This window comes from Dermacentor andersoni, chromosome 10 (assembly GCF_023375885.2).
Source record: "Dermacentor andersoni chromosome 10, qqDerAnde1_hic_scaffold, whole genome shotgun sequence".
NCBI lineage: Eukaryota > Metazoa > Arthropoda > Arachnida > Ixodida > Ixodidae > Dermacentor > Dermacentor andersoni.
In genome coordinates this window covers 122,969,176-122,994,558 of record NC_092823.1, presented here as the reverse complement: position 1 = coordinate 122,994,558, position 25,383 = coordinate 122,969,176, and the positions used below count along the sequence as shown (strand labels likewise).

General features: G+C 48.2%; 1 protein-coding gene across 1 annotated transcript in view; it reads right to left on the bottom strand.

Annotated features, from left to right (window-relative positions):
- The window catches only part of rdgA (retinal degeneration A), a 373,163-nt gene extending 349,587 nt beyond the window's left edge, over positions 1 to 23,576 (bottom strand). The window contains exon 1 of the mRNA XM_050192467.3: positions 19,827 to 23,576. Within this exon, the coding sequence (XP_050048424.1) occupies positions 19,827 to 20,107 (281 nt within the window). The 5' untranslated portion in view covers positions 20,108 to 23,576. The remainder of the gene's footprint in view (positions 1 to 19,826) is intronic.
- Between the last annotated feature and the right edge of the window lie 1,807 nt (positions 23,577 to 25,383).

Sequence of the window (25,383 nt, the reverse complement as noted above, 5' to 3'; positions counted from 1 at the left end):
GAATAACGCACGTGGTGGATGCCCGCCAGCTCACTTCCTTCCTTCCCTTTCCCGTTTCCTCCATTGTGTCCCGTTTCCACACCGCTTACTTCCGCTTTTGGAAGAAAGTTTCCTCCAGGCGGTGTCAAGAGCCTTCGCACGTCGTTCATCCGTACCTTTGGAAACTGGCCCAGCCAGGTGCTCGAAAAAGAAAAAAGAAACTCTTCCTCTGTCGAGCAGTCCGCACTAAGCTGTACGCCCCGAAAGGGGACGTCGCAAGAACGTTTAGAAAGGAAACGGGAAAAACAATTATGTCCTTTTTACACCGCTGGACTGTTTCCGACCGAAGATAGCAACCTCTTCTTCTTTGTATCTCTATTTATGCTCAATACTGCTTCTGGGAAAGAAGCCCTCGGTTTGGCGCGTTGCTGCTTTATAACATCGGAACCGGGCCACTTGGATGATTCGAGGTAAAGAAGTAACGGTGTGTAACGCCGAGGGCAGCCTAAGGCACTGTTGTTACACTAGTGCGTTCATTCGTACGGAGACAAGTGCAGGTGCTGAAAGAAGAAGACCTAAATGCTTATTGCTGCTTACTTCGAAAAGGAGTATTGACATGACATTTCTCGCTTGTTGTGTTATTTTGCATCAAACGAAGATCCTATATCAGGAAACAATAAAAGAAAAGAGAGAGACTCAGAGCCCCTAGAGAATTTACTACAATAGCTTTCTGAGCACCGGGTTCGTTTCCCGGGAGCTGTCATGATGCCGCGACACGGAGGGTGGTCACGTGAGAGTCCAAGGTGGCGAAGTATTCCAGAGACTCGTTATTATTGCTGTTACAGTTTGGTATGAAAACAATACGATGCGCAGAGAGGGCCAAATAGGGAAGGAGCAGGCTGGCAGCTGCCACCGAGAGGGGAACAAAGCGCACCTTTTTCTTAGGAAGGAGTGGTTATAAAAAAAAAGTTGAAGATAAGGAGAAGGGAAGCAAAGAAGAAAGAGCAACTTTACAAGCCACAAAGGCTAAAGTAAAGACACACCACGTGGCACAGTGTAGCAGCATAGCAGATGACCAAGCGAGCTGAAGAGAGTGCGAAAACGTCGCGGTGCTCTGGCCCCACGTGACCAAATTCGCATTTGTGACGTCATAACACACAGGAATCTTGGGAAACGAAACTTCATATGGTACATAATAACATGTCTATAGCTTCGTGAGAAAGTAATGGCGCCGGCTTCACCAGGCTACAGGAAAGCACGTCGGCACATCGACGAAGAAAGTCGTTTTACTATTGCGCGAAGCACGACTACGGAAATTACTCTAGGCATTTCGCTGTCTCCTCACTTGCAGAATAACACGTGGTCAAATACGTCTACGCCTCTTAATCTCGTTTCGCATAGGCCTTACATAGCACGCGGAAAATGTTTTCAAGCATGCTCCGCTTACCTTGTCGAACCCATGTGTAACAACATTAAGAGTAGCTATCTCTGTCAAGCTCGCGTCAAATATTTTAGAGCACACCACGTGGTCATAACTAATAGAGAGTTCTAAACTAATGCTTGTCTCATTGCAGGTCTAGCTTCAACTCACTGTCATGTAAATAAAAAAAAGAAATGAAGAAACCGATAGCCTCCGGGGTAATGGTGTTAGCTGCGGAGCAAATCAGCCCCCTTAATGGGTGTAGCACCTTTAGAGTGTGGCAATTGACCGTGTGACATAACGTGGTTGGAAGTTTGAGTCTCCACCACGGCGGCCGCATCACCTAAATAGAGTCGAATACAATACCTACTGTACTTAGACTTAGGCTTACGTAATAAAAACACCATTGGTATAAGTTAATTAAGAGTCCTACCCAATGGCGTCTAAAGCAAGGTACTTTGAGGTTGTGGACATATAAACCGCAAAGTTTCTGTGGAACCAGTTATCACCAGAAGTTAGCGCCTGTTGTCAAAGAAAAAGAAAAAGAAAGATAATGTACAGCAATTTCTTGTCTTAAATGGACACCAAAGAGACAAAAATCAGTCGAGCTGCAATAGGAAATTACTCGGCTCTCGCAGTTGTGACTACGCACGCTTTTATATGTCGTCGTCGTCGTCATCGTCGTCGGCAGAATGTATTCGACATGTATTCGGCAGAAACTAACAGAAGCTATCCACTGCGCAGCGAATGACGGAACAAAAAATTAAAGGCGCAGAACGGTAACACGCAAGAAGACCACCCGGTGGGCATTAGAGAACAAACGGGGTTATCCAATGTTATAGAGGAGATCGAGAGGAAGAAAGTGCGTTTTCGCGGGCAATGTAATGGGTAAGGCAGGTAGGTAACCCGTGGCTTAATTGCTACAGAATGGGTACCAATGGAAGGGAAGCGCAGTATTTGACGGCGGAAAACAAAGTGGCAAGATGAAATTGGGAAATTTCCAGGCACGACTTGGAATCAGCTAGCGCAAGACAGATGTAATTGGAGATCGTTGGGAGATTCCTTCGTCCTGCAGTGGAGATAAATGTGGGCTGAATATGATGGTGATGATGACGCCAGCGGAGGCCAGAAAGGGGTAACTGGAGATAGTTGGGTGAGTCATTTCTCCTGCGGCGGATATATAAAAACAAGATTATGGTAATGATAACGATGACACACACAAAAAAAACAGCATGTTCGGACGTACATTTATCTCAGCGGTTCCATTCTGTTCCAAGAAGCTAAACGAATGCGCCTCTTGTATTTGCACTGACATCGTTGATGTGTGGTGATATCTAAAACCCTCCGTATAGATACATATATATGCACAAAACACGGAAGGCTATACCTGACTGAGCTGATGTTTTATTTATTCCTTACTTTTTATTGCATGCTTTCTTTCTTTTTCACATTTGTTGCTCGCATGGTTATATTTTTGATGCTTGCGATCCCACAACCGAATCTCCTACGGCCCATTTTCTCAGTTTCGCATGATAATCAGTAAAAAAACAGGCAGGCAGAACGTGATCCCGTACTAACCATCTTATGAAAGCTTGGTTACCATCTTTTATACATTGCTTGTCGGCTTCCTAGCCTGGCTTGTAACGACATTTCTCTTACACTCCTGCATCTCGTCGCTGTAGCGATCTCCAATTACCCCGGTCTTGTCGTCGTCCTATAAGCTATCCACACTGCGGCTGCTTTTTTTTTTTCGTGATGCCATAGGTACCTCCTTTGTTTCCGACCTAGAAGCCTTGTTATCCAACCCTCTCTAAGTATGACCCACGATTATTTCGGGAACTAGCTTTAGCCGGCGAGGAAACGGCGAGAACCTAAAAAAAATAATAAAAAGCGCCCTCGAACTTTAACTCTGTCGGTTAGTTCGTGCCCCAGTTTTTCCTAACGAACGTGACTGGAGACCGCGTCGTACTTCTCAGGCCGTCGGGCCGACTGACAGGACTCGACACGAGCCTGCACTTCTTTCAAGCCTGAATGGCTGACTGGCCCGCGACTTCTCGACTGGCTGCGGTGTTAAATCGAGCGCCGCGTTTCTTGAGCTACGCAGGCTAATTTCTTGGGACGTCATGCACGTCTCGTCTTCGCGGCATCCAAAACAGATCGTCCTTTCCTAAAACGAAGCTAAGCTCTGGATGTTTCGCTGATGTTGCAAGCTCGGGCTCTCGCTTGGTCCACTGCCAATGAACGCCGTAATAAAGAGAGAGGTAAAGAGAGAGAGAGAGAGAGAGAGAAAATGCATGGTTACATAGTAAGAACAGGTAAGCAAGATATAAGCTTCCGCAGCTGGGTCGCAAAGCGAGACAGACCAAATGGGTTCCACGTAAATCTGTGTGGAGAATAATGACACCTTGAAAGTAAAACTTGGTGTCGGCATGGCTGCTTCTTGTGCTGAAAGGGAACACAAGACCGGGGTTTTTCGAGAAGTCTCGCTGTAGTTCTTTCCTAGAAGAATTTCCTTAAAAAAAGCTCGCCATACCGGTCCTGCAAAAGTGGACGTCCAGCGAAGAGGTTAAAAATCGCCACTACAACTGCAAAGGGCGTATGCAATGCTTTATGGCTTTATAGTAATGGTAGCTGTTATATTTCAGAGTAGTGGTAGGAATGGGAGTAATGGCAACTTCGACAGCACGCCGGTGCAACAACACTGAAATCAGTTGCTTGGCTAGTTAGTTTATACATATGAAAAGCTAGTGACGTCACACCCCACGTCGCAAGCTGGCATCGCGGCGACAGCTTGTGCTACAATAATCTCTACCCGGAAAGGTATACGGCTAAACGCTGCGTGTTTCGCATTGCTATCAGGAGCACCTTACCATCTATTATGCGGTTTGGGTGCTTGTTTTGAGACTGTTTCTTATTGAAAGGTATGCTGTTCTGTACGTTGTATGCGCGTGAGAGAGAGAGAGAGAGAGAGAGAGAAAGAGAGAGAGAAGAAATATTTTGTTAGCGATAAAAATAGATTATTCTCATGGGAGAGCCTTAGTCAAGAGCCCCACTGGCCTTAGCCTCCTGTCCAACCTGTATGCCTCATTTAAAAAAAAAATGTATGCACTGTTCGCTTCACTCTGCTGAGCCCTTGCAGACTCTGTCTTGCGGCGCTAAGAGCCATTGCATTTTTTGCTGGCTTACGTGCTAAGGGCCATTGATGAACGTAGTTGTCTGCGGACGAACGTGTATGAATCTCGGGATCCTAGCCACATACAGCTTAGTTGTAAAAGAAGCCTGGATTAGCCAAATGTGTTCTAGACTGGACAAGCGGCTGTGACTTATCACTTATTGTTGTGATGCGCGCGTGCGTACGTTTGTGTGCACTTGTCAGGGACACCCATCAAGAGGAACAGATCGGAGAGCATGTATTACCACGTATCCTTGCATTCTCAAATAATTCTCGACTCGGAGTTCTTCATCTACTCTATGCACAGCGACACTCCTCGGCTCAAGATGACGCTACACTTCTAAAAAGATTTGCCTTGGGGTGACACTTCTATCGCAGTGACCACTTCTGTCGATGGGAAACACTGCCATCAACTTGCTTGAGTCGAGGTCGGGTGTTGAGTGGAGAAATGCTCTAGAATACGAGAGGTATTATTTTTCTTATTAGCCCTCTTCAGCCTCCTTTACTTCCCTGTTCTTCCTCTTCATCGCTCTGGGAAGCCGCACGCCGGAGACATGCACATCCGGTCACCCTCTCCGTTTTTTCCTTCATTAAACTTTCTTTCTCCTCTCCCACAGCCCATGCTAGGAAGCGAAACAAATAGAAATAACAAAAGGGCAGGAGACGACGCTGTTTCCTGCGCTGGCCTTACTTCGCTTTGTTTCGCGTCCTAGCACACCGCATTAATTTTGAACCAGCTAGCCGAGCAACAAGCAGGGATGCATTCTCTCTGCCTCTCGCTTCAGTCCGAGAAAAAAGAGAACGAACAACACTGGCGTGCTCAGGAGTACCGCCAGGTGGCGCAGGTGGCACCACACTTGGATGGTGGACGAAGTGAGACCGGTGAGAAACCATAAAGTTTAATTGACGTCGCAATATAATTACAGTACTGCCGATTTGTGCCAAACGGGAGGCCAGCAGAGGGAAGAGCGAGAGTGGGCGGAATTCGACGACGCGAAGCGTAGCTCTGAACATCGCATTGCAATTTGTAGGCCGGGGTTTCGACCCCCTGAACATTAAGAGTCCTTCCGCAGACTTCCGTGCAGCCTACGCACGTGCCTCTTTATAGCGTTCTGTTGCATTAAGACCAGTAGTATAAAAAAAAATATTTCAGAGTGTGATTGGGTGCTCACAACATTGTATTATAAAGCCTAAGCACCGCTTATTGCGAATTTAAGCACATCGTGGCTGACATTACTTTTCTCGCAGCTCGAAAAGAGATGACGAAATAAGACGATAGGACCACGATCAGCTGTAACGCTTTTAAACATGAGACGCAAACACGTACCTCTATAAGGTTAAGAGAAAAAGAGCAAAGTTGGGATGCATTAAAAAAAAAATCAGACTGCCAGTTTCCTATGAGGACAAATAGCATGGGTGTCAAAGGAAGAGAAAACAGAAACGTAGTTCAGACTGGCAGGGTATTAAGTGAACTCGATGGAGATTACAAACGTTTCAGATATAGCGTTGAGTCGACAAACGCGGGGCCAGGAGGAAAAACCGGAGGTCGCTAGTGGAAGCCTTCAGCTTTCAGTGGAAATTGTTTGTTTGTTTGTTTGTTTGTTTGTTGTGTGCCTAATGTGAAGTCAACCGTAATCAATAGGGGTAAAAGGTACGATGGTGACGGTGCACGACGTTGGTGATGATGATTATTCATTTTAAACAGCGCAAAAAACAGAAAAATAAGAACACACGGGCAAGAAATAGTACGGACCGGTGCTCTTCTTTGTGTGTGTGTTTTTTGGCGCTGTTTAATATGAATGACCTGTACGAGCTAGCTCACGGTCAAACCCTTCTAAGGGATGATGATCACTACAATGAACATTAGCTGCGAAAGAAGAGCTCCTAAGTAGAGGACGGGTATAACATATATTACGAGTAAGCAGAGCAGCGAATTAAACGAAATGGCTGTAGAAAGTAAAAAAAAGAAATGTTTTTCTTCTTGATCCATGAACTTGTTCCGGAAGTGTTTAGGCATTTGCTTATACACCAGTTCTGACAGCGTGGCGTAATTTCATTGCTTTTCTTCTTTTTTTGTAACTTTCCTTAGTTTATATTTTGGGACAGCCAGTACTGTCGTGGCCAAACATCTGATGTTTGGCATTTATTAAAGCAGGGAAGACAAGTACAATGTGCTGTCGTTAAAAAAGAATTGGCCGAAGTCGAGGTGTGTACCGACGCCGTACGCAAGTATATCCCCAGTCTCGTCTCTTCTCGAATAATGTGACCTTATTGAAGCGAAGAAGAGGGGGAAAGAGAGAGTGAGAAGGAAAAACATCACGACACTATTACATTCACGCCTATTTAAATTTGCACTAGCAGAAACTTCTTTCACTGTCGTCGTACAATTTTTTAAATACATTTTCCGTTTCCCAATTCGGATTGTTTGTTGGTACAATCGCGTGAAACTTGAGATCACAGGCTTACGAAATGTCATTGACCTCAAGGAGCCTCGTCAAGGATTCCGCGGGCTTAACAGTTTAAGCTCCAATCTAATCCGGGGCGGCTTTCGCATGCGCAGTGACAGAGAGCGCGCCCCCGTGTTCGCAGTCTCAAGAACGTTTTATTTATTTATTTTTTCCTTCGAGTTCGATCGCTGACATTTTAGCCCGCGTCTCGTTTCCATAAGGGGCGAAAACATGGAGGGCACGTCCCAATTAGCCGCGTTAGTGCAGACGTAAAAAAAAGCTCGAGCGCCACAAACGAGACTCGAGCTTCTGGAAAACTTTCAGATTTCGCATCATGAAGTTTATCCCTCGCGGATCTCCCACGAAACATGCCAAGTACGCGCATGTGGCTGAGGCGCCGAAGTTTCAATAATGGGCACGAATGATGGGTTCATTTTATATGACCAAGTTTGTAGTGGCGTTGAAGAATCACACTGCCAAAAGCATGAGTTCCGTTCATATTATATGATGCCTTGGAGATGTTGGCGCCTTTAGCTGGCACCGTCTATTCTTTCTTTTTCCACGTAGAGAGGAGCAAATAATTAGGTCCGCAGATATGAAACAGACATCATTTAAAATCACTAAAAGGGAGAGTCAACCCAGAAACACTGTAACGCCAAGTAGCGCACTAAAAGCCAACTTATAAAACTGAAAGTTATTTCAGAAACGCAGCAACACGTAGCACAGTCACATAACTTGAAGTTATGTTTGGAGACATGTCCCCCCCCCCCCCCTTTTTTTTTTCTTACGACAAATTAGTTTGTATCTCGACACTCCGGTTGATTTCCGTATAACTATATGATTTGTAAGCTGCGTACGGCATCCGTGCCCAATTGAAGGAGCAGATGCCTTTGTCAGGCTACATGGCCTTTAGCTTCTGCTTCCTTTCTGTTGTAAACAAGAGAAATAAATCCCTTATTCTGTTATTCCAACTACGCTAAAGTCAGGGCACATAAGAAAGCACCACATAGGTACACATGAAGACACATGGATCCATCCATTGAATGGAACAAAGCCAGGTCAAATTTAACAGTGGAGTGAGCTTATCACAGCTGATTACTCCACTCAATAGTTTCCGGGAATATCGCTCGCTTATTGAAATTAACAAGGTTTACTCGTCGAACTTATGCTCAGAAAAAGAAGCAACACTCAAAGCAATAACTATGAAGTCGAGTCCCTTCGCCGGTCATCGAAATCCGAATTCACAGGTGAAGTCCGTCTGCTATCTGTGCATGTATTACAGTACATTCGCGAGTAATCGAATGTGCTTGCTTACATTCTAGAATGCGCAACAATCGCTTCGCGTGAGCAAGCTGATTAAATAAGCAGTGTTTGGCAACAGAACCGCGACAACATTCGAGAATGTTCGCACACCCACCGCGGTAGCTTAGTGGCCATGGAGTTGCAATGCTTTCTCATTGTACATATAACGTTTTGGCATCAATAAAAGGGCCACATTACAATTGAAGAAAGCTAACGCGTTACCGACGACAGACTGCCAACGTCATTAATCGATACGAGCCGGATAAAATTGCCGCAGCAAGCGTATCGACGCCTGCATGGAGTTTCGTGTACTTGCAAATGACCCGGGTGGTCTTCATTTGCGTAGCTAGGTGCGAAAAAAAAAAAAAGAAACAACCTCACCATCCATGCTGCAGCAGCTACAGCACAAACGCGCACCAGTTGCTCGAATGAACGGGCACGGCGTAATTGAAACTTACAAAGAGAGACCGCGCAAGGACTGAAGAAAACTAACACCACGCTAACAAGCAGGGCCTGTCGGCGCATTCATCGATTTGTGCCGGATAACGCTGCTGTCGCAAGCGCGTGTCGCAGCGTCTCTTAGGAGCCGCGCACAGAGATTCACAAACACATGCCCGTGAACACTCGCACGCACCCAGACAGGCGTAAAGCGAACAGTAAAAAGAAATAAACAGCAGACGCGCCAGGCGCACACGGCAACGCGCAGATGTCGCCGTTCATTACAAATAAGCGCGTAAGCACGCTTGAATGTCGCGCCTAGCAGGCCCTACACACATATTTCTTTTCTCTTTCTCTCTGTCTCTACTTAAACAGCAGATTCTGAGGCGAAGCAGCAAGCATCAAAGTCATTCGCAAAGTCTGCTTCTTCCCGCATAAGTTTTCCCCGCCTATTTTGTTAACTCAAATTTGTTTTCCTTGTCCCGAGTAAGACAGATAACGCGATCAAACGTAAACGACAAGGCGAATGACGTTTACTCGGGATGACGTTTCTCTGCTTTCGGTCACACCCTTGAACCTTAAACGCGCGAGTTGGATCGTGACGTAGAAAGCAAGGGAACGCCGCTTGCCGATGGCTTCTTAAAGAAATAACCTTACTATAGCCAGGGTATATCGATCGCATCGGCCCGCAAAACGCTGCGTATAGTACCAGCGCAGCTGACGGGCGTCCGCACGTAGGGTGAGGACGACGCCGCAAGCGCGACGCCTCACCCCTGACGACGCCCGACTCTGCTCGCAGCCGATGTCATCCGCACGTGCCACTGGCGTCGAAGGCGAGAGCACCGCATGCGGCGGAAGGAAGGAAGGAAGGAAAAGTGGAGAAGGAAAGGCAGGGAGGTTAACCAGTTTAGCTTAACCAGTTTGCTACCCTACACATGGGAGAGGGATGGGGGAGATGCATGATGGGGAACAGAGAGAGAGAGAGAGAGCACATAGCACAGCACACGCACATCGTCCGTTAGAGTCCATCAATCTGGCGTGGTACGCGATATCACTGTCAAAGCCGCTTGTCCAATCCCGTCTCTTTCAAAAACCGAAGTAGTCCCTTCGTCGCCTTCACCTGCGATGTCTTCTGTCGGCGGCATGTGAAAATCGTGTCAAGGGACAATGGTCTAGTGTCAAGGTGCGCTAGAACGCATGCGGTGGGGTTTCTGCTACGACACAGAAGGTGGTTGTGCCGACACGGAAAGTGGGTGCTGACACTGCGGGTTCGGCGTACCGTCCTTGCACGGCACGCTGGGCGCCCACATCCGAATACCAGAGGCTGGCGCAGTGGGACCCCTATTTCGGTTTCTTAAGACACGATGTCTAATGGCAGACGTCAGCTGCATCCGTTGCGAAAGAGACGAACCGTCTATTGCAAGTGTCCAGCGAGTGGCAGGTTTATCCAAAGAGCCTGCTCAAGCGCAGCTGACGTGACAGTGCCAGGATACCTGATATATATATATATATATATATATATATATATATTGTCAAGAGGCGTTATAGTTCGATTGCTAAAGCGCTCAGATAGCAGAGCACCGCAGCGAGAAAATACAGAGCTTCGGCAACGCAGGCACAAGGGTTCCAACCACACGTTGTCGTCGTCTTTCTCTAAGCAGTGCCTACTGCTCGTTCTTCTTCAGTACAATTGCCCCCCCCGGGGAAGAGGAGCCGTCTCGGCGACCTACGGGCAAGATAGCACAGGTGGGTCAAAGTACGGCTTGAGCCGCTGAACGTGCACGATTTCGCGCCCTCGGCGGCGCTTATCGGAAGGCGGCTCAAGGGGTTCTACCAAATAGTTCACAGGAGACGTTTGACTGACGACACGGTAGGGACCCTGGTACTTGGACACAAGCTTGGGTGAAAGTCCAGGGCTGGTAGCGGGAACCCAAAGCCAGACTAGTGCGTCAGGGGCATAGGGTGCCGGTGAAGAGGGAATATCGCGAAGGTGTTTCTGTCGCTGCTGATCTTCCGAAGTAAATGTGCGGGCGAGCTTCCGGCACTCTTCCGCGTGCGCAGCAGCCTCGGACAGGGTAGTAGCCTCCGTTGTGTCAGGGCGATACGGAAGGATGGTGTCCATTGTGCAGGAAGGCTCACGTCCGTAAAGAAGAAAGAACGGGGAAAATCCTGTAGTGCTCTGTGTGGCGGTATTATAAGCGTACGTCACGAAGGGTAGAATTCGGTCCCAATTGGTTTGGTCAGATGCGACGTACATGGCTAACATATCGCCAAGAGTGCGGTTAAAGCGCTCAGTCATGCCATTGGTTTGCGGGTGGTATGCAGTAGAGGTACGGTGAATTACGTTGCATTCCTTGAGCAGGGCTTCTATAACATCAGACAGAAAGACGCGGCCTCTGTCGCTCAGCAACTCTCTGGGGGCTCCATGGCGAAGTATGATATTACGCAGAAGGAACCAGGCAACATCCCGCGCAGACGCGTTGGGCAGAGGCGAAGTTTCGGCGTAGCGTGTCAGATGGTCAATCGCCACTATCACCCAGCGGTTACCATCTGAAGTACATGGAAGGGGCCCATAGAGATCAACTCCGACCCTGTCAAAGGCCCGTCCTGGACAAGGCAATGGTTGCAGTGGAGCAGCTAAGGCATGAGGGGTATTCTTGCGGCGTTGGCAAGCGAGGCAGGAGCGGACATATTGGCGGACGAATCGGTACATCCCGCGCCAGTAATAACGAATTCGCAGGCGCGCGTATGTTTTGAGTACTCCTGCATGTGCGCATTGCGGGTCATCGTGAAACGCTGCACATGTATCCGAACGTAGGTGCCGAGGAACCACGAGTAACCATTTGCGCCCATCCGAGAGGTAGTTACGGCGATATAGGAGCCCGTCACGAACAGCAAAGTGGTGTGCTTGGCGACGTAATGCACGGCCAGTAGGAGGCCCTGATGGGTCTGACAGAAAAGCCAGCATAGCGACAATCCATGGATCCTTCTGCTGCTCCGAAAGCATATCCGTGGTGGTGAGGGAGGACTCGCATATTTGCACTTTCTGATGATTGGGCTGGCCTGACACTGGGGATCGAGACAAGGCATCCGCGTCCGAATGTTTACGGCCAGAGCGGTACAGCACTCGAATATCATACTCTTGGAGGCGAAGCGCCCATCGCGCGAGGCGGCCTGAGGGATCTTTTAAGGACGACAGCCAGCAGAGTGCATGATGGTCTGTGATGACGTCGAACGGGCGGCCATAGAGGTAAGGACGAAACTTATGGCCCAAATGATAGCCAGGCATTCTTTTTCTGTAACGGAATAGTTTGCTTCCGCTTTCGTGAGTGCGCGGCTAGCGAAGGCAACAACGTATTCATCGAAGCCAGTCTTTCGTTGTGCAAGAACAGCGCCAATGCCGACGCCACTGGCATCCGTGCGTATTTCTGTCGGTGCGCTTGGGTCAAAATGTCGGAGTATGGGGGGTGAGGTTAGAAGACGACGCAGCGTCGTGAATGCGGCATCGCAAACTGGCGGCCAGGCCATGAGGTCGTGGTTACCCGCGAGAAGCTGCGTCAGAGGCGCTATTATGGTGGCGAAGTTGCGGATGAAACGACGAAAATAGGAGCATAATCCGATGAAGCTGCGGAGTTCTTTTGTGGTCTTTGGTCGTGGGAATTCGGAAACGGCTTGGAGTTTGGTTGGATCTGGGAGGACACCATCTTTCGAAACAACGTGGCCAAGGATGACTAGCTGCCGGGCGGCGAAGCGACACTTCTTTAAGTTGAGCTGGAGTCCAGCATCGGCAAGGCAAGTGAGCACGCGTTTGAGTCGGGACAGGTGAGAGGAAAAGTCCGGGGAAAAGATGACAATGTCATCGAGATAACAAAGGCATGTCTGCCATTTGAGACCCCGGAGGATGTTATCCATCATTCTTTCAAATGTTGCAGGCGCATTACAGAGGCCAAAGGGCATCACGGTAAATTCATATAAGCCATCAGGCGTAACAAATGCTGTTTTCGGGCGGTCTGCGTCAGCCACGGGGACCTGCCAATAACCGGATCGTAAGTCCAAGGACGAAAAGAATTCAGCGCCTTGGAGGCAGTCCAGTGCGTCGTCGATACGGGGCAGAGGATAGACATCTTTCCGGGTTATCTTATTTAGACGTCGATAGTCCACACAAAAACGAATAGTCCCATCTTTCTTTTTGACAAGCACTACCGGAGAAGCCCAGGGACTGTGTGATGGCTGTATCACGCCGTGTCGAAGCATGTCTCCTACGTGCTCATCGATGACTCGGCGCTCCGTCGCGGACACACGGTATGGACGTTGGCGTAGAGGCGCGTGGCTGCCGGTGTCGATGTGATGAACGACTGTGGAGGTACGTCCTAAACATTGTTTTTGGAGGTCGAAAGAAGTTCTAAATTGGTTAAGGAGGTCGATGATCTGCGTGCGCTGACTCGGAGTGAGGTTAGGATCAATAAATGGAGCAAACGTTCGATCACATGCAGGCGCAGGCGCAGAGACAGGGAGAGCCATGGCGTCAACGTGCAGAGGAGTCGAGTCATCAGGCACATCGTACACAGAGCTCCTGTCGAATTCATCAGCAAAACCGAGGCATTCGCCACGATGTAAGCTTGATGGACACGAAAACGGATTCGAAACGTAAAGTGCGCTGGAACCCTGGCGAAAGGGAAGAAGGGCAAAGGGAAGCAAGAAGGGGTGACTGCGTGCAGCAAGTTGAGATGGCGTGAAAAGAACTGTGGAATCACAGAAAGCAGCACAGGAAACGGGTACAAGGGCGGAAGAGAAAGGAGGGATATCAGCGTCGGTGGCGACGAACACCCGAGCAGAAGGTGGAGGCAAATCTTCAGAAGGACTGCCACAAAATGGAGTCAGCGCAAGTTCTGCTCGGGCACAATCAATAACAGCGTGATGAGATGAGAGGAAGTCCCATCCTAGAATGACGGCATGAGAGCAGCGGGGAAGAACAACAAACTCAATGTGGTGTAAACTGTCTTGTATGGCGACACGGACGGTACATGTTCCTAAGGGCTCAATTGGCTCAGCGCTGGCTGTACGTAGTGAAATGACAGAAAACTGCGTCGCGACTTTTCGGAGCGTACGGCGAAGCTGGTCGGCAATCACGGACACTGCGGCACCCGTGTCGACAAGCGCGTGAACGGCGACACCTTCGGCAAAAACTTCAATGATGTTCGTAGCGAATAAACGAGGGCTTGAGCAGTTCGAAGAGATCGCAGTTCTTGCCTCCGGAACTGCGCCTTTTAGTTTTCCTCTACAGCTGGAGGGCGGCGGACCATGGGGGAGAGGGAACGTCGACGGGGAGATGGAGACCGACGAGTGTTGAAGCTTCGGGGAACAGGAGATGAAGGAGCGAAGTGCGCAACTGGTGGCGAATAGCGGGACTGGGAGTCAGGAGCATTCCCTTGACATCTCGCAGTATCGGGAGGATACCAACCCCGCCGGCGGCAGAACCGTGCCACGTGGCCAGCAAAGCCACACGCGAAGCAGATCGGCCGGTTGTCGTGGGTACGCCACGGATTTTCAACAGGGGGCCTCGGTAGCGGTGCACTGTCTTGAGCTGGGCGTAGGGGCTGCGGAGGCGCGCAGAAGCCGCTTCTGGGCAAGTAGTTCGCAGCTGGAGAAGGCGAGGCGTAGAAGGCGCTTGTGGGGGTGTAGTGCGCAACTTCAGGCGGTGGTCTTGGCCTGGCGACAACGGCAGCGTACGTGAGCGGAACCGGCGCTGAGGGTGGTTGATTAGCGAGAGGTAGTGCGTCGCTGACTTGTTCGTGTATGACGCGTCGGAGTTCCGGGGACAAAGAGGACTCAGACGACTGGGTAGCAGGCAGCAGTGACAGTTGGCGCGCCACTTCTTCGCGAACGAATTGTTTGATGTGGTCGAGGAACGGAGAGTGGGCGGGAGCAGCACTGGAAGTGTCAGTTAAAGCCGAAATCGTGTTGTCGGGCAGGGCAGCTCGGCGCGTAGTAAGGCGTTGTTTGCGGAGCTCATCGTAGCTCTGGCACAGTGTAATGACCTCGTCAATCGTTTGAGGATTCTTCGCCAAAAGCATTTGGAAGGCGTCATCCTCTATGCCCTTCATGACATTCTTGATCTTTTCAGAGTCGGGCATGGCGGGATTAATGCGCCGGCAGAGGTCAACTACGTCCTCAATGTAGCTTGTGAAGTTTTCACCCTTTTGCTGAGCGCGACTACGCAAGCGTTGTTCTGCGCGAAGCTTGCGCACAGCAGGGCGACCGAAGACTTCTTTGAAAGAATGGGTAAATTCTGTCCAGGTGGAAAGGTTGGATTCGTGATTCCGGAACCAGAGATTAGCGACTCCAGATAGATAGAAGATGACGTTAGTAAGTTTAGCTTTGTCATCCCATTTGTTATGCGCACTCACGCGATCGTATGACGAGAGCCAATCCTCCACGTCATGGTCGTCGTTGCCGCTGAAGACCGGAGGATCTCGTTGGCGTAGAGCACCGGAGCAGACGACAGGCGATGCCAGGGGAGGATCGGGCTGCGCGGCGTCCTGAGGCATGGCAGAAACGGTAGGGAGCGTCCGGCTGCGGAGTTCCAGGTTTGGGAAGGGCCCAGCACCTCCACCAAATGTCAAGAGGCGTTATAGTTCGATTGCTAAAGCGCTCAGATAGCAGAGCACCGCAGCGAGAAAATACAGAGCTTCGGCAACGCAGGCACAAGGGTTCCAACCACACGTTGTCGTCGTCTTTCTCTAAGCAGTGCCTACTGCTTGTTCTTCTTCAGTACAATATATATATATATATATATATATATATATATATATATATATATATGTATATATATATATATATATGAGGAAAGAGAGAACGACGTACGTTGAATAAGCAAAGTATATTTGACTGACGTTTCGGCTGGTGGATCAGACTTTGACAAAGGCTGGCCTACCAGCCGAAACGTCAGTCAAGTATACTGTGCTTATTCAACGTACGTCGTACTCTTTTTCTTCATTTTACTACTGGGGCCAGCGTAATTTGCTCAACCATAACTATATATATATATATATATATATATATATATATATATAGCTATATATATTCGGTAGACGAAGGAAAAGACCATACAACATGACATTTTCTAGAAGCCAGAGGATGAGAAGTCAGAATGAACAGTATCGGAGGGTGTATTGATTTGGCATTTGTTGGTGCCTTACAAGTATGGCGCAGTCGACAGGATCCAGTGCTACTCGCGCGGAGAAGTCCGACTTCACAATGGCGGTTTGCGTCGACTTCACGGCAACCCATATAGACAGTGCCAAGTGTATCAGCCGTAAATGCTGCGCTTGTGGCAGAAAGTGGGACTGTTCATGCGAGCTTTGACTGTTTTTCTAAAACGCGTGTGCTGGACCCAGTAGTGGCGAGTGCTTTCAGGACCTATATGAGCGACCATGAATATGAAGTAGTCATCGCAGATTTTTATAAAGAGCATCGCGACAGAAAGCACAGGGACCCACGTTGACGATGGTGGAGGCAGCTGTTTGTGAAAAAAATCAAAGTTTCTTCAAGAGCAAACGGTATCATCCAAGACATAATCCAGTTCAAAGACGAAAATAGCTGAAGAAAACGGCAGCTGTCGGTTACTGTAATAGAAACGGTCCTACAACGCCTTCAAAGAGTGCGAATCAAATTGATTATACCGAATCTCTGCGACGGATCATCGATAGGAGGGGGGCGGGGCTGAGCCTTGGCTTTGTTTCTGTGAAAACGCCGGTGATCGGAACTATTGATAGCCTGGCCTCGATAAGGTTATGAACAGGGTTCGAATCTGGTCTAGTTGGCAAGGCAACAACTTTGAAAACAGCAACGCAAAAGACGGGACATGGCTCGTAGCAAACAGATACAAATCGCAATGGGCGGCTATTAGCCATTCGCCGGGCTCTGTCTTTTGCGCTGCTTTGTTCAAATATTACGAACTTGTGATTGTGCTTGGGAGGCGCAGCGGAACTCTGGGATGAGAATGAGTGATGGGAAACGCAGGATATCCTTGGACGAAGAGGATAAAAAAACTTGGAGATTGATGTCTGGGAACAATCACCAAAGTTGGGACCGGCCAATAGCTTGCAACTATATCTCTTCGGCCCTGTTCATTGTTACTTTTTTTTTAAAGTAAATATGTTTGTGACTCATTCAATTTGCTGCGAGGAACCGCTCGTACAACAGTAAAGAAAGGCATGCGATGTTCACGCAGCCTGAAATAGTAAAAATACAATACATATAACAACAGCAGCCTTTTTTTGCCATTCAACACCTAAAATTGTGTATCCAGTTAATGAATGCATCGACAGAAGCACAGTTTACAACATCGGCAGGCAGCAATGCCTGTGTAATGGCTACGGTGTTGGGCTGCTGAGCACGAGGTCGCGGGATCGAATCCCGGCCACGGCGGCCGCATTTCGATGGGGGCGAAATGCGAAAACACCCGTGTGCTTAGATTTAGGTGCACGTTAAAGAACCCCAGGTGGTCAAAATTTCCGGAGCCCTCCACTACGGCGTGCCTCATAATCAGAAAGTGGTTTTGGCACGTAAAACCCCAAATATTATATTATTATTATAATGCCTGTGTAAATACGTGTTGACCTGGATGATTTTTGAAAATTATATGGCAACGCAAGTGCTCGCGTTGAATACCAATACTTCAAGAGCCCTTGGGAATGGGGGAAGAGTGCAACTTTACCAATACTTGCTGCATTGAACCGCAGGTCCCGGTACTTGCCGATAAATAACCTTTTGCGGGGGGAAAACTGCTTGGTTAACTGTTCAAAGCCCAAGAACCAGCTGCGCAATATATATTTCTGCCCGAGGCGCGCCTTCACCAAACCTGAAAATTGCTCCGGGATTCGCTTTGCAAGTCGGTTCTCATTGCCGACTGGTACGCTGCGAATGTGAGCAAGAGATTTTCATTTAAATACCACGGTTATATGCGGAAGGGAGAATATTCACTAACGCGGATAAAGCGACCGTCTCTTCAGATTCTGTCTCGCGTAAAAATGTTTTTTTTTTTTTTTGCTTAAACGCGGACATGAAAGGGTAACATCGTGCGGTGGCACTTGTATCTTAACGCTGCTACATTCAAATCAACTTACGGTATTTGAAATACACTTTCCTCGTGCTTTTGTTCATGGGTCCCAACACAGCGGCGTAGATTAAACTAGCGTCAGTTTTTACGAAACTTGGCGGCAAGAGTATTCTTAAACCATTTCTATATATAGCGCTCTTTAAGTCCATGCCCAATATTTTCTGTGATCGCTCCCGAGTTCACCTAAAGAAAGGATTGAAGGCAATGTGCACTATAATCTACAATGCATCCCACGAGGCATTGCTGCCATATGCCCCAATATATATTTGTGTATGCCCATGCCACGCGTAAAAAAATGGTGAGCCCAAATTATGTGTGTAGCGCTCACTTATGCCCTATTTCCATGGAAGCTGTGAAAACTACATTGCCAATAAACGTTGGCTCCTGCTTTCAGCTTGTTCTCGTTTTGCTCTTCTTGAATTTCCATCTCCCACCTTCCCCGTGTCTTCTACGGGTGTTGAAGGAATTCGGAGCAAAAATAATGTAGTGGTATTCACTGCTCGTCAAATTCAATACAAGCGTCAATGCACCTGATAACTTTGTGCGACTGATGACAGCAACTGATGAGGAACTCTAAACTCATGTGATATGTGTTTACAAAGTTGCCATAAAATATGTAGCTATCGCATGTGCACGTAGATAGTGTTTTAGTGGCACGCGTGGGAGAACACCGCGCGCTACACCAACAGCAAGCTTCGGTGGCCGGTTGTCTCTGAACTGGGGTGCGATCTTGTACGCGTTCCAAAATAGAACGGAGGCGGTTCGTTCCACCGAGCCAAATACGATTCGCCAATTTGAACCGTGCCGAACGCCATGACGTCAATTGTGACCTGATATCTGCTGTCAATCATTCCGTGTCGTCTGCTATCGGACGAACGGAACGGAACATACCGCCTATTTCGGGGCGTAAAGAACGAACCGCCTCCGTTCTATTTTGGAACGCGTACAAGATCGCACCCCTAGTGATAGCAACAAGACTGAAGCAAGTGAAAATGATTTTAATGAGCGCTGACTACAACGGAATCTCTGCCACATAACTCTTAAAACGCTTAGGTAACGTTATTACTAGTATTGCATTTTCTTATGAAACAGAAGGTTCTGTTGTAACGTGACCCGCCTAGTTCATAGTAAGGTTTTAATAAGATGAGCGAAACGAGAACAATGTACCGAGTTTTACCAAGTGGTAAAAGTTCGACAAGTCGACTTGGCCCTCTTGCCGAGCTCGACTTGTCGAAAGTGGACAAGTACACTTGTCGAAACGTGGCTCCCGCTTTTACCTTGTTCTTGGTTTGCTCATCGCCTTGAATTTCCACCTCCCTCCTTCCCCATGCTGTGGCCTTGCGACTCGAGGCGCTCGATCGCACCCTGGTAGGCAGTGGGCTCGAACCCTGACGGGAGTTGTCGGAACCTGGAGGAGGTGTATTGAGCACATTCTCTAGGTTCTCCCCAGAGTTCGAGTCCACCAGCCGGTGGGGTGACGGCGCAGTATATACTATGGCTCCTTCCCCATGGTTCCCTTAGGGTTTTAATAGATCACATCGAAGGTCGCATCAAAAATATAAGTTTACTACTTGTGTGACGTAAACGAAAAGTCCAGCCTTATATCAGGGACCAGAAGTAGCGGCACTTTAGTTCAACGTTTGTTCGAGAGACCTGCAAAAAACTTCAAATTGGGAGGATATGCGCCGTACTTTATCATACAGCGCACCCTACTCTCTGTTATAGGCAGCAAATCATCCGTGAGGCATCAAAATTGCCCTAAAAACAGCAGATATAGTGATATTAAACATATAAAACACTTATTATTCGTGACGTGATGCACCGCAACGCCGAAATTTTAGTGCGTTCTGATAGGCCGTCACCAAACGGGAATTATGGAATATTTTTTTTTTCTCATGTCTGAAACCTCTGGCAGGGTCGCGGTCAAAGTTGCAGCAGCAAACTGACCTTGATGACGTAGAGGTGACCACGAAGTCGTAGCTTCCGGACGTCTTGCGAAATGGCGTGGACCACATGTCCCATTGCGTCACTACAGCAGGTGCTAGCCGGAACAGATCGGGACAGCACCCACTCGAAAAGAGATTCGCACACATGCACTTTCGCGCTGCACTACACTCGACCCTTTCGACCGCACCGATCTGCACAGGAGCACCACTATAGCTGCGCTGGTCACTGTAGAAATCCTCCGGTGGTGTCGGACCGTCGAATCTTCGTCTCTGTACGTGCATTCACAAGTTTGACTAGTTCGTTGAGCAAAGAGTCGAGCTTTCTTTCACTCGTTGGAAGGTAGACTAGAAATTAGGCAGGTAGTAGTCAACGTAAAAGAGTTGTGAGCAGGCAGATGTGCCTTGACTTGTGACGAGATAACTGAAGAATAAGGAGTTACCGTCGTTAACAAGTATTGTAAGTTGAATGAAACAAAAGTCATGATCTTGTCAGTCCTAAAGCATGTGAGGTTTTGGGTCCGCGTTGTGCCGCTTATGTTACTACAAATGTGCGAGTATTTTAGAAACGTCGATATGCAGTGCCCTTCAAACGTATGTTAGCCGATGTTTTCTCTGAGCGCATAGAAAAATAACGTTTGAAAAGCTTCTCCATGGCACTTCGCGGTTGCGATTGATGACAACTGCCACTGAGTTCAGAGGTTCTTGGCTGGTCCCCTGGGTCAATCCTTTACTTGAGTACAAGAGAACCTACTGCATCAGCACGACGGAAACACCGTGCCGATGCCCTCTAAGGTTTTTTTTGTTTGTTTGTTTGTTTCTCGATGGGTTTTCTTGGTAAACACGTCGTAGACTTCGGCCACTATCCCTCCCGAACTGTAAATAGTGCTTTGACGATTGAGAGAACAAAATAAGGTGCCGTTTATTCACTCTGAAAGCATCGACTGAATCACAGCTGCGAACGTCCTGTGTATCACAAGCCCTTTACGACCGTCCGCCGTTCATGGAAATGACACAAAGGGGCAATCGCTTCAGAACCACTTTATGTCAACGTCTTCTTACACTCCAGGCGCCTTCTTCACTTTAGAGGTTTTATAACCCCTCAAAGGGTATGACGTCACTCATGAAAAGCGACTGAAATACGTTCGTCTCGGCGGAGCTACTTGGTAGGCTCTTGCAACTTCGCTCACTTTTGTAGTGTGGCTGTTAGCACTAGCGAAAAGAACGTGGAAAGCGAGAAAAGGAAAAAGCCACAGCAACAAATGAAACGTAGCAAATAAAGAACTCAACGCGCAAAAGTTGGTGGATGCTCAATGTTTCAGACTCTCTCAAGTCGACACCTCAAATTGAAAATTTGAAATCTCTCTTCTTATTGCTTTTTTTTCATTTGTGGCGTAACCTGTGGAAGTCGTACTGCGTCAAGCTTTCGCCGTCCCCAAAGAAACTCAGGAGGTTATCTGCTCGCCAGAGGTGAAAGACCATCACGGTAAAGGCAAAAAGCGCTTTGTGAGGTCAGTGGCTTTCGAACTTTCCTCGAAGGCGTAAGATTGTTTCAAACGACGGAGTAAATCTCTCAGACTCGCATGACTAACCACACACTCCTTATTGAAGAATTACAGCTTCCTTGCTCAACGTCACACTTTTTTCTTTTTTTTCGAAATGCTTTGCTGCTGACCAGGCTTGGTTTCCCAATGAAGTTCGTTCATTCCTAACTGGTTTTCGAATCCAGATCTTGTGAAGTGAAGCACATGAATAGCAGACTATATGTGCTAAATCATGCAGACAACTTTGCTATCTGACTAACTAACGGCTGCTTAGTTTTGACACTTTGTAAACTATACTATACTGCTGCTACACTGCTGTTACTTCTCTATGGGCTGTGTTATTGCACCATCCGAAACCATGTTATCACCTCTCCGTGCAGGAGAGGCACTATGATGTCTTGGTGAGCCAACAGGCTTGCGAAACCATAGCTGGTGAGTAAGTCCAGCCTGCTTGTCACACTTGCTTCATGCAAGCAAATGACGCATTCGCCTAGAACGCGTTAAGTACGATAGACTACGCCGACCAGCAAGCATCTTTACAAAACAATTGTGAGATGGTCATAAAAGTGTCAATGCAGCGAACCCAGTAAACGCTTCGATCTGCACACTCCGTCTGCATTGGCCGTTAAGAGCTTAGTTACCTTAGCGTCTTAGTCTCACTTTGAAGTGATAGCTGTTACGTTTTCACAGTTGCCTTCGTCGTGCTCTTGCCCTTTAAATGCCGACCGCGAAAAACAGCGAGCAGAGATTTGCGGGTCACTTCACTAATGATGAAAAGAAAACCAAGTCCCAGTATCCAACAGTCGAAACACAAGCAAGGTCACAACTCTCAAGGCTCTTCGCACACCATGTACTCTGCCTACTCTACGTCGCTCTTACACTAGGCCTCAATGAACGACGTTAAACAATTTTCGCTCGGAGCGCCGTGTTCGCTTACTCGTAGGCAGTGGTATAACGCAGCTGGCTGCTAAGTCTCAAGCGAAGGGGGCCCTGTGACGTCACCCTGAAGCGCTGTCCTCGCTCCGTGAACTTCACAGTCGCAGACTCAAACCCGATTGACTCGGAAAAGGCCGTTTGGCGCGTTAATTTCGTCTACTAGTAACAGCTATGACGCTGTAGGTGCAGGGTGAAGGACTGGCGTCTCCGAAGACGTCTTCCGCTTGGCGCGCTGCCGTCGCTGAATCGGCGATAGGGCCGAGTTGTCTCTCCAGACTCACTCAGTGAGTGCGCTGTCGTTCTGAATGACTCTGGAAGGGCTCGGCGTGGAGAGCTGCGACCGTCCGTTCGGCATACGACGTACTCGGCGATGGGGTCGGGTCTCCAAAGACAACGTGCGCTTGATGCCTGCCGTAGTTGAATTGAATCGGCGACGAGAGCGACGAGCCGAACACTTCTGACTCACTGTGTGCGCAGTAGTAAACAACTCCGGAGATGCCAGCGTCTTGAGGAGCGTCCACTCGTTCCGCAAACAATGACCCAGATGCAGGCCTGTAGTCTTCAATGACGTCGCCCGCTTGGTGCGCTGCCGTCGCCGAATCGCCCGACTAGGCTATTTCCAGAGTGACACAGTGACTGCGCTGTTGCGATTGGTTGGGTGCGTGTCCGCTTGGCGAGCTGCGTTTGCTTGTTCGGCGAACGATGGCCTGGCAGCACAGTCAGGGTCGACATGTCTGCGCGGGGAGGTCACTTTACGAGGCGCTCTCCGGGCCGAGTGATTTAAAGAGAAACTGCGTTACCGCACTCTGCTAGCGCTCCATATCTCTCTTCTTCGGCGTGTTTTTCTCAACTGGGAAGCCCATCCCGCACGCGTGCTTACAACACCTGTGGCTCGCGAGGAGCAGCATACTGATGGCCTTATTGTGCTTTTGCCTGACGCCAGCAGCGTGGAACAGAACACATGCTCGCCGGGAGCCATGCGTCGACGCGCCAGCTGCACCCAACGTGACAGCAGCCTGCCGAGTTTTTTTTTTTTCATTTTTGTTCCGTTTTTTTTTTCTTCCGAAGAAAGAAAGGGGAACTGCTGGCGTCGAGGCACAAGTGTGCGCGCCTTAAAAATAAAAAAAAAACTGTGAAACGCACCGAGTGACGCGGCGAGCGCGAACAAGCGCATCTGCCAATAAGAAAAGCCTGGCTCCCGCGCGCGGCGAGAGTTCAGCTGTGCGCATTCGAGACCGAACAGATGGCAGGCAGGCTGGCACCCTGTCTTACACGTAAGAGAAGGGCAAGAAGAGCGAGGAAGAGGGTGGGTGGGGAAGGGGAGAATCACATTCAGAGCAGCGGGAATTTGATTCGCAAACAACGCTGTGTACGTTCGCTTAAGAGACATTTTGCGATTCTCACCGTGCCAGTTGCGCGGACGGGTCCCGTCTATATATTGCGTAGCCTTCTTCTTCTTCTTCTTTTTACACGTTAAGGGATCGTTGATGTATGCATGCGTGCACCTGTGTTTAGAGTGCCCCGGATTATGGGGCGTAGCGATACGCTACTACGGCGATCACGTTCTGTTATGAGTTCGCGAGGTATCTCGTATAGATTCCTTTGTTGCAGGCGCGTTTATTTTCTGCGCGTGCGGAGGTGCTCGTAGGCGTTTATTATATTGTTTCTATTTTTTAACAGTTCGCTCTGTAATGATGTCTAATTCTTAACTGACTCGAACGATAAACTTGCGCTCGTCTAACTTACTCTCCTGTTGAAACCAGTGTCAACAACATACCAAAGTTGTTATGATGAAGAACGAGACAAAAATGCGAGATAAGGTGGTGGGCTGTGCGATATTCCAGTACCTAGCCCTTTCAATCGAATAACCCCATATAAATTTTCGGCTGATTTTGAATTCACCCAGTACGCACCACTCGCCACAAATCTATTCGAAATGAACTGTCATATATATTGCGCGAAAGTAAGTTTACGATTAAAGATATGCTTCGCGCACTTTATATATAAAGTTCAGTACATTCTTCTTTTTTCAACTTTAGTGAAACTGTCGGAAATTTTGCTGCCGGCTTTCCAACAAATTTGTTTATCAAGACGAATAGAGAGAAATGGCATGTAAGACGTCGGGAAACAACACAGAGAGACGTAATTTATTTGGGTAGAAGTAGAAATATTGCCAACTGTTGTATCATCGGCTTCCCCACAGACCATCCAATGGTCAGACGATGATGACATGAATTGATATAAAAATTTTCTGACAATAAAGCACATTTCGCAAAAGTGCTTAAACAGGAAATATAGTCAAAGAGAAAGCATCAACCAGACGGCACGTTCTACCATTTTTGCAAGTAAGCACACGACAATCAATCAGGTAATTGGAATTACACGAGATGAATTTTAAAAAGACACACAAGACAATGCCAAATATTGATGCCCATTTAAACAACGCTTTCAGAACACATCGGTGTATTGATGGGGAAATATGATCTCTCTCTCACGCAAGCACACACACATAAGCGCACGCACAGACGTGATAAAAAATTTTCTTGGAGAGTTGGTGCGATTTGAAAGCATGATTTTAGGTTGCCAGAAAGACACACGCAAAGCAGGAACAGACACACAGAGCGCCATGAGTTGTGTGTGTCTGTGTGCTACTCGTACGCTATGGTATACCGCAGCAGGCTGCTAAGTCTCAAGTGAATTGGTTGAAATGATAGCCGAGCGCTCTCAACAAGCCTCAAGCGAAGGGCATCCTCTGACGTCAGCCCTCTAAATATTGTTTTCCAACACACATACACGCACGAACGTAAACACAGAAAAAAGCCTAATCATGCTTTCGAAAAGGGCCCAATCACCTTTTTGTAAGTAGTTGCCGAGCCATTATGGAATGCCGGGACATGATTTCGCTGACGGCGTCACTCTGTCCAACCAATTCGGCATACATACTGTGCAGATAATTTCGATACCTCTGTCTAGAAACGACGATGCATGAAAACTTGGAACAGTGGTTCGTGCGTTGATTCCTGCTAGGAAAGTGTTTCAGGGCCCCTTTAAAGACCTTGCTCTTGCGTAGGGAAGCAAACC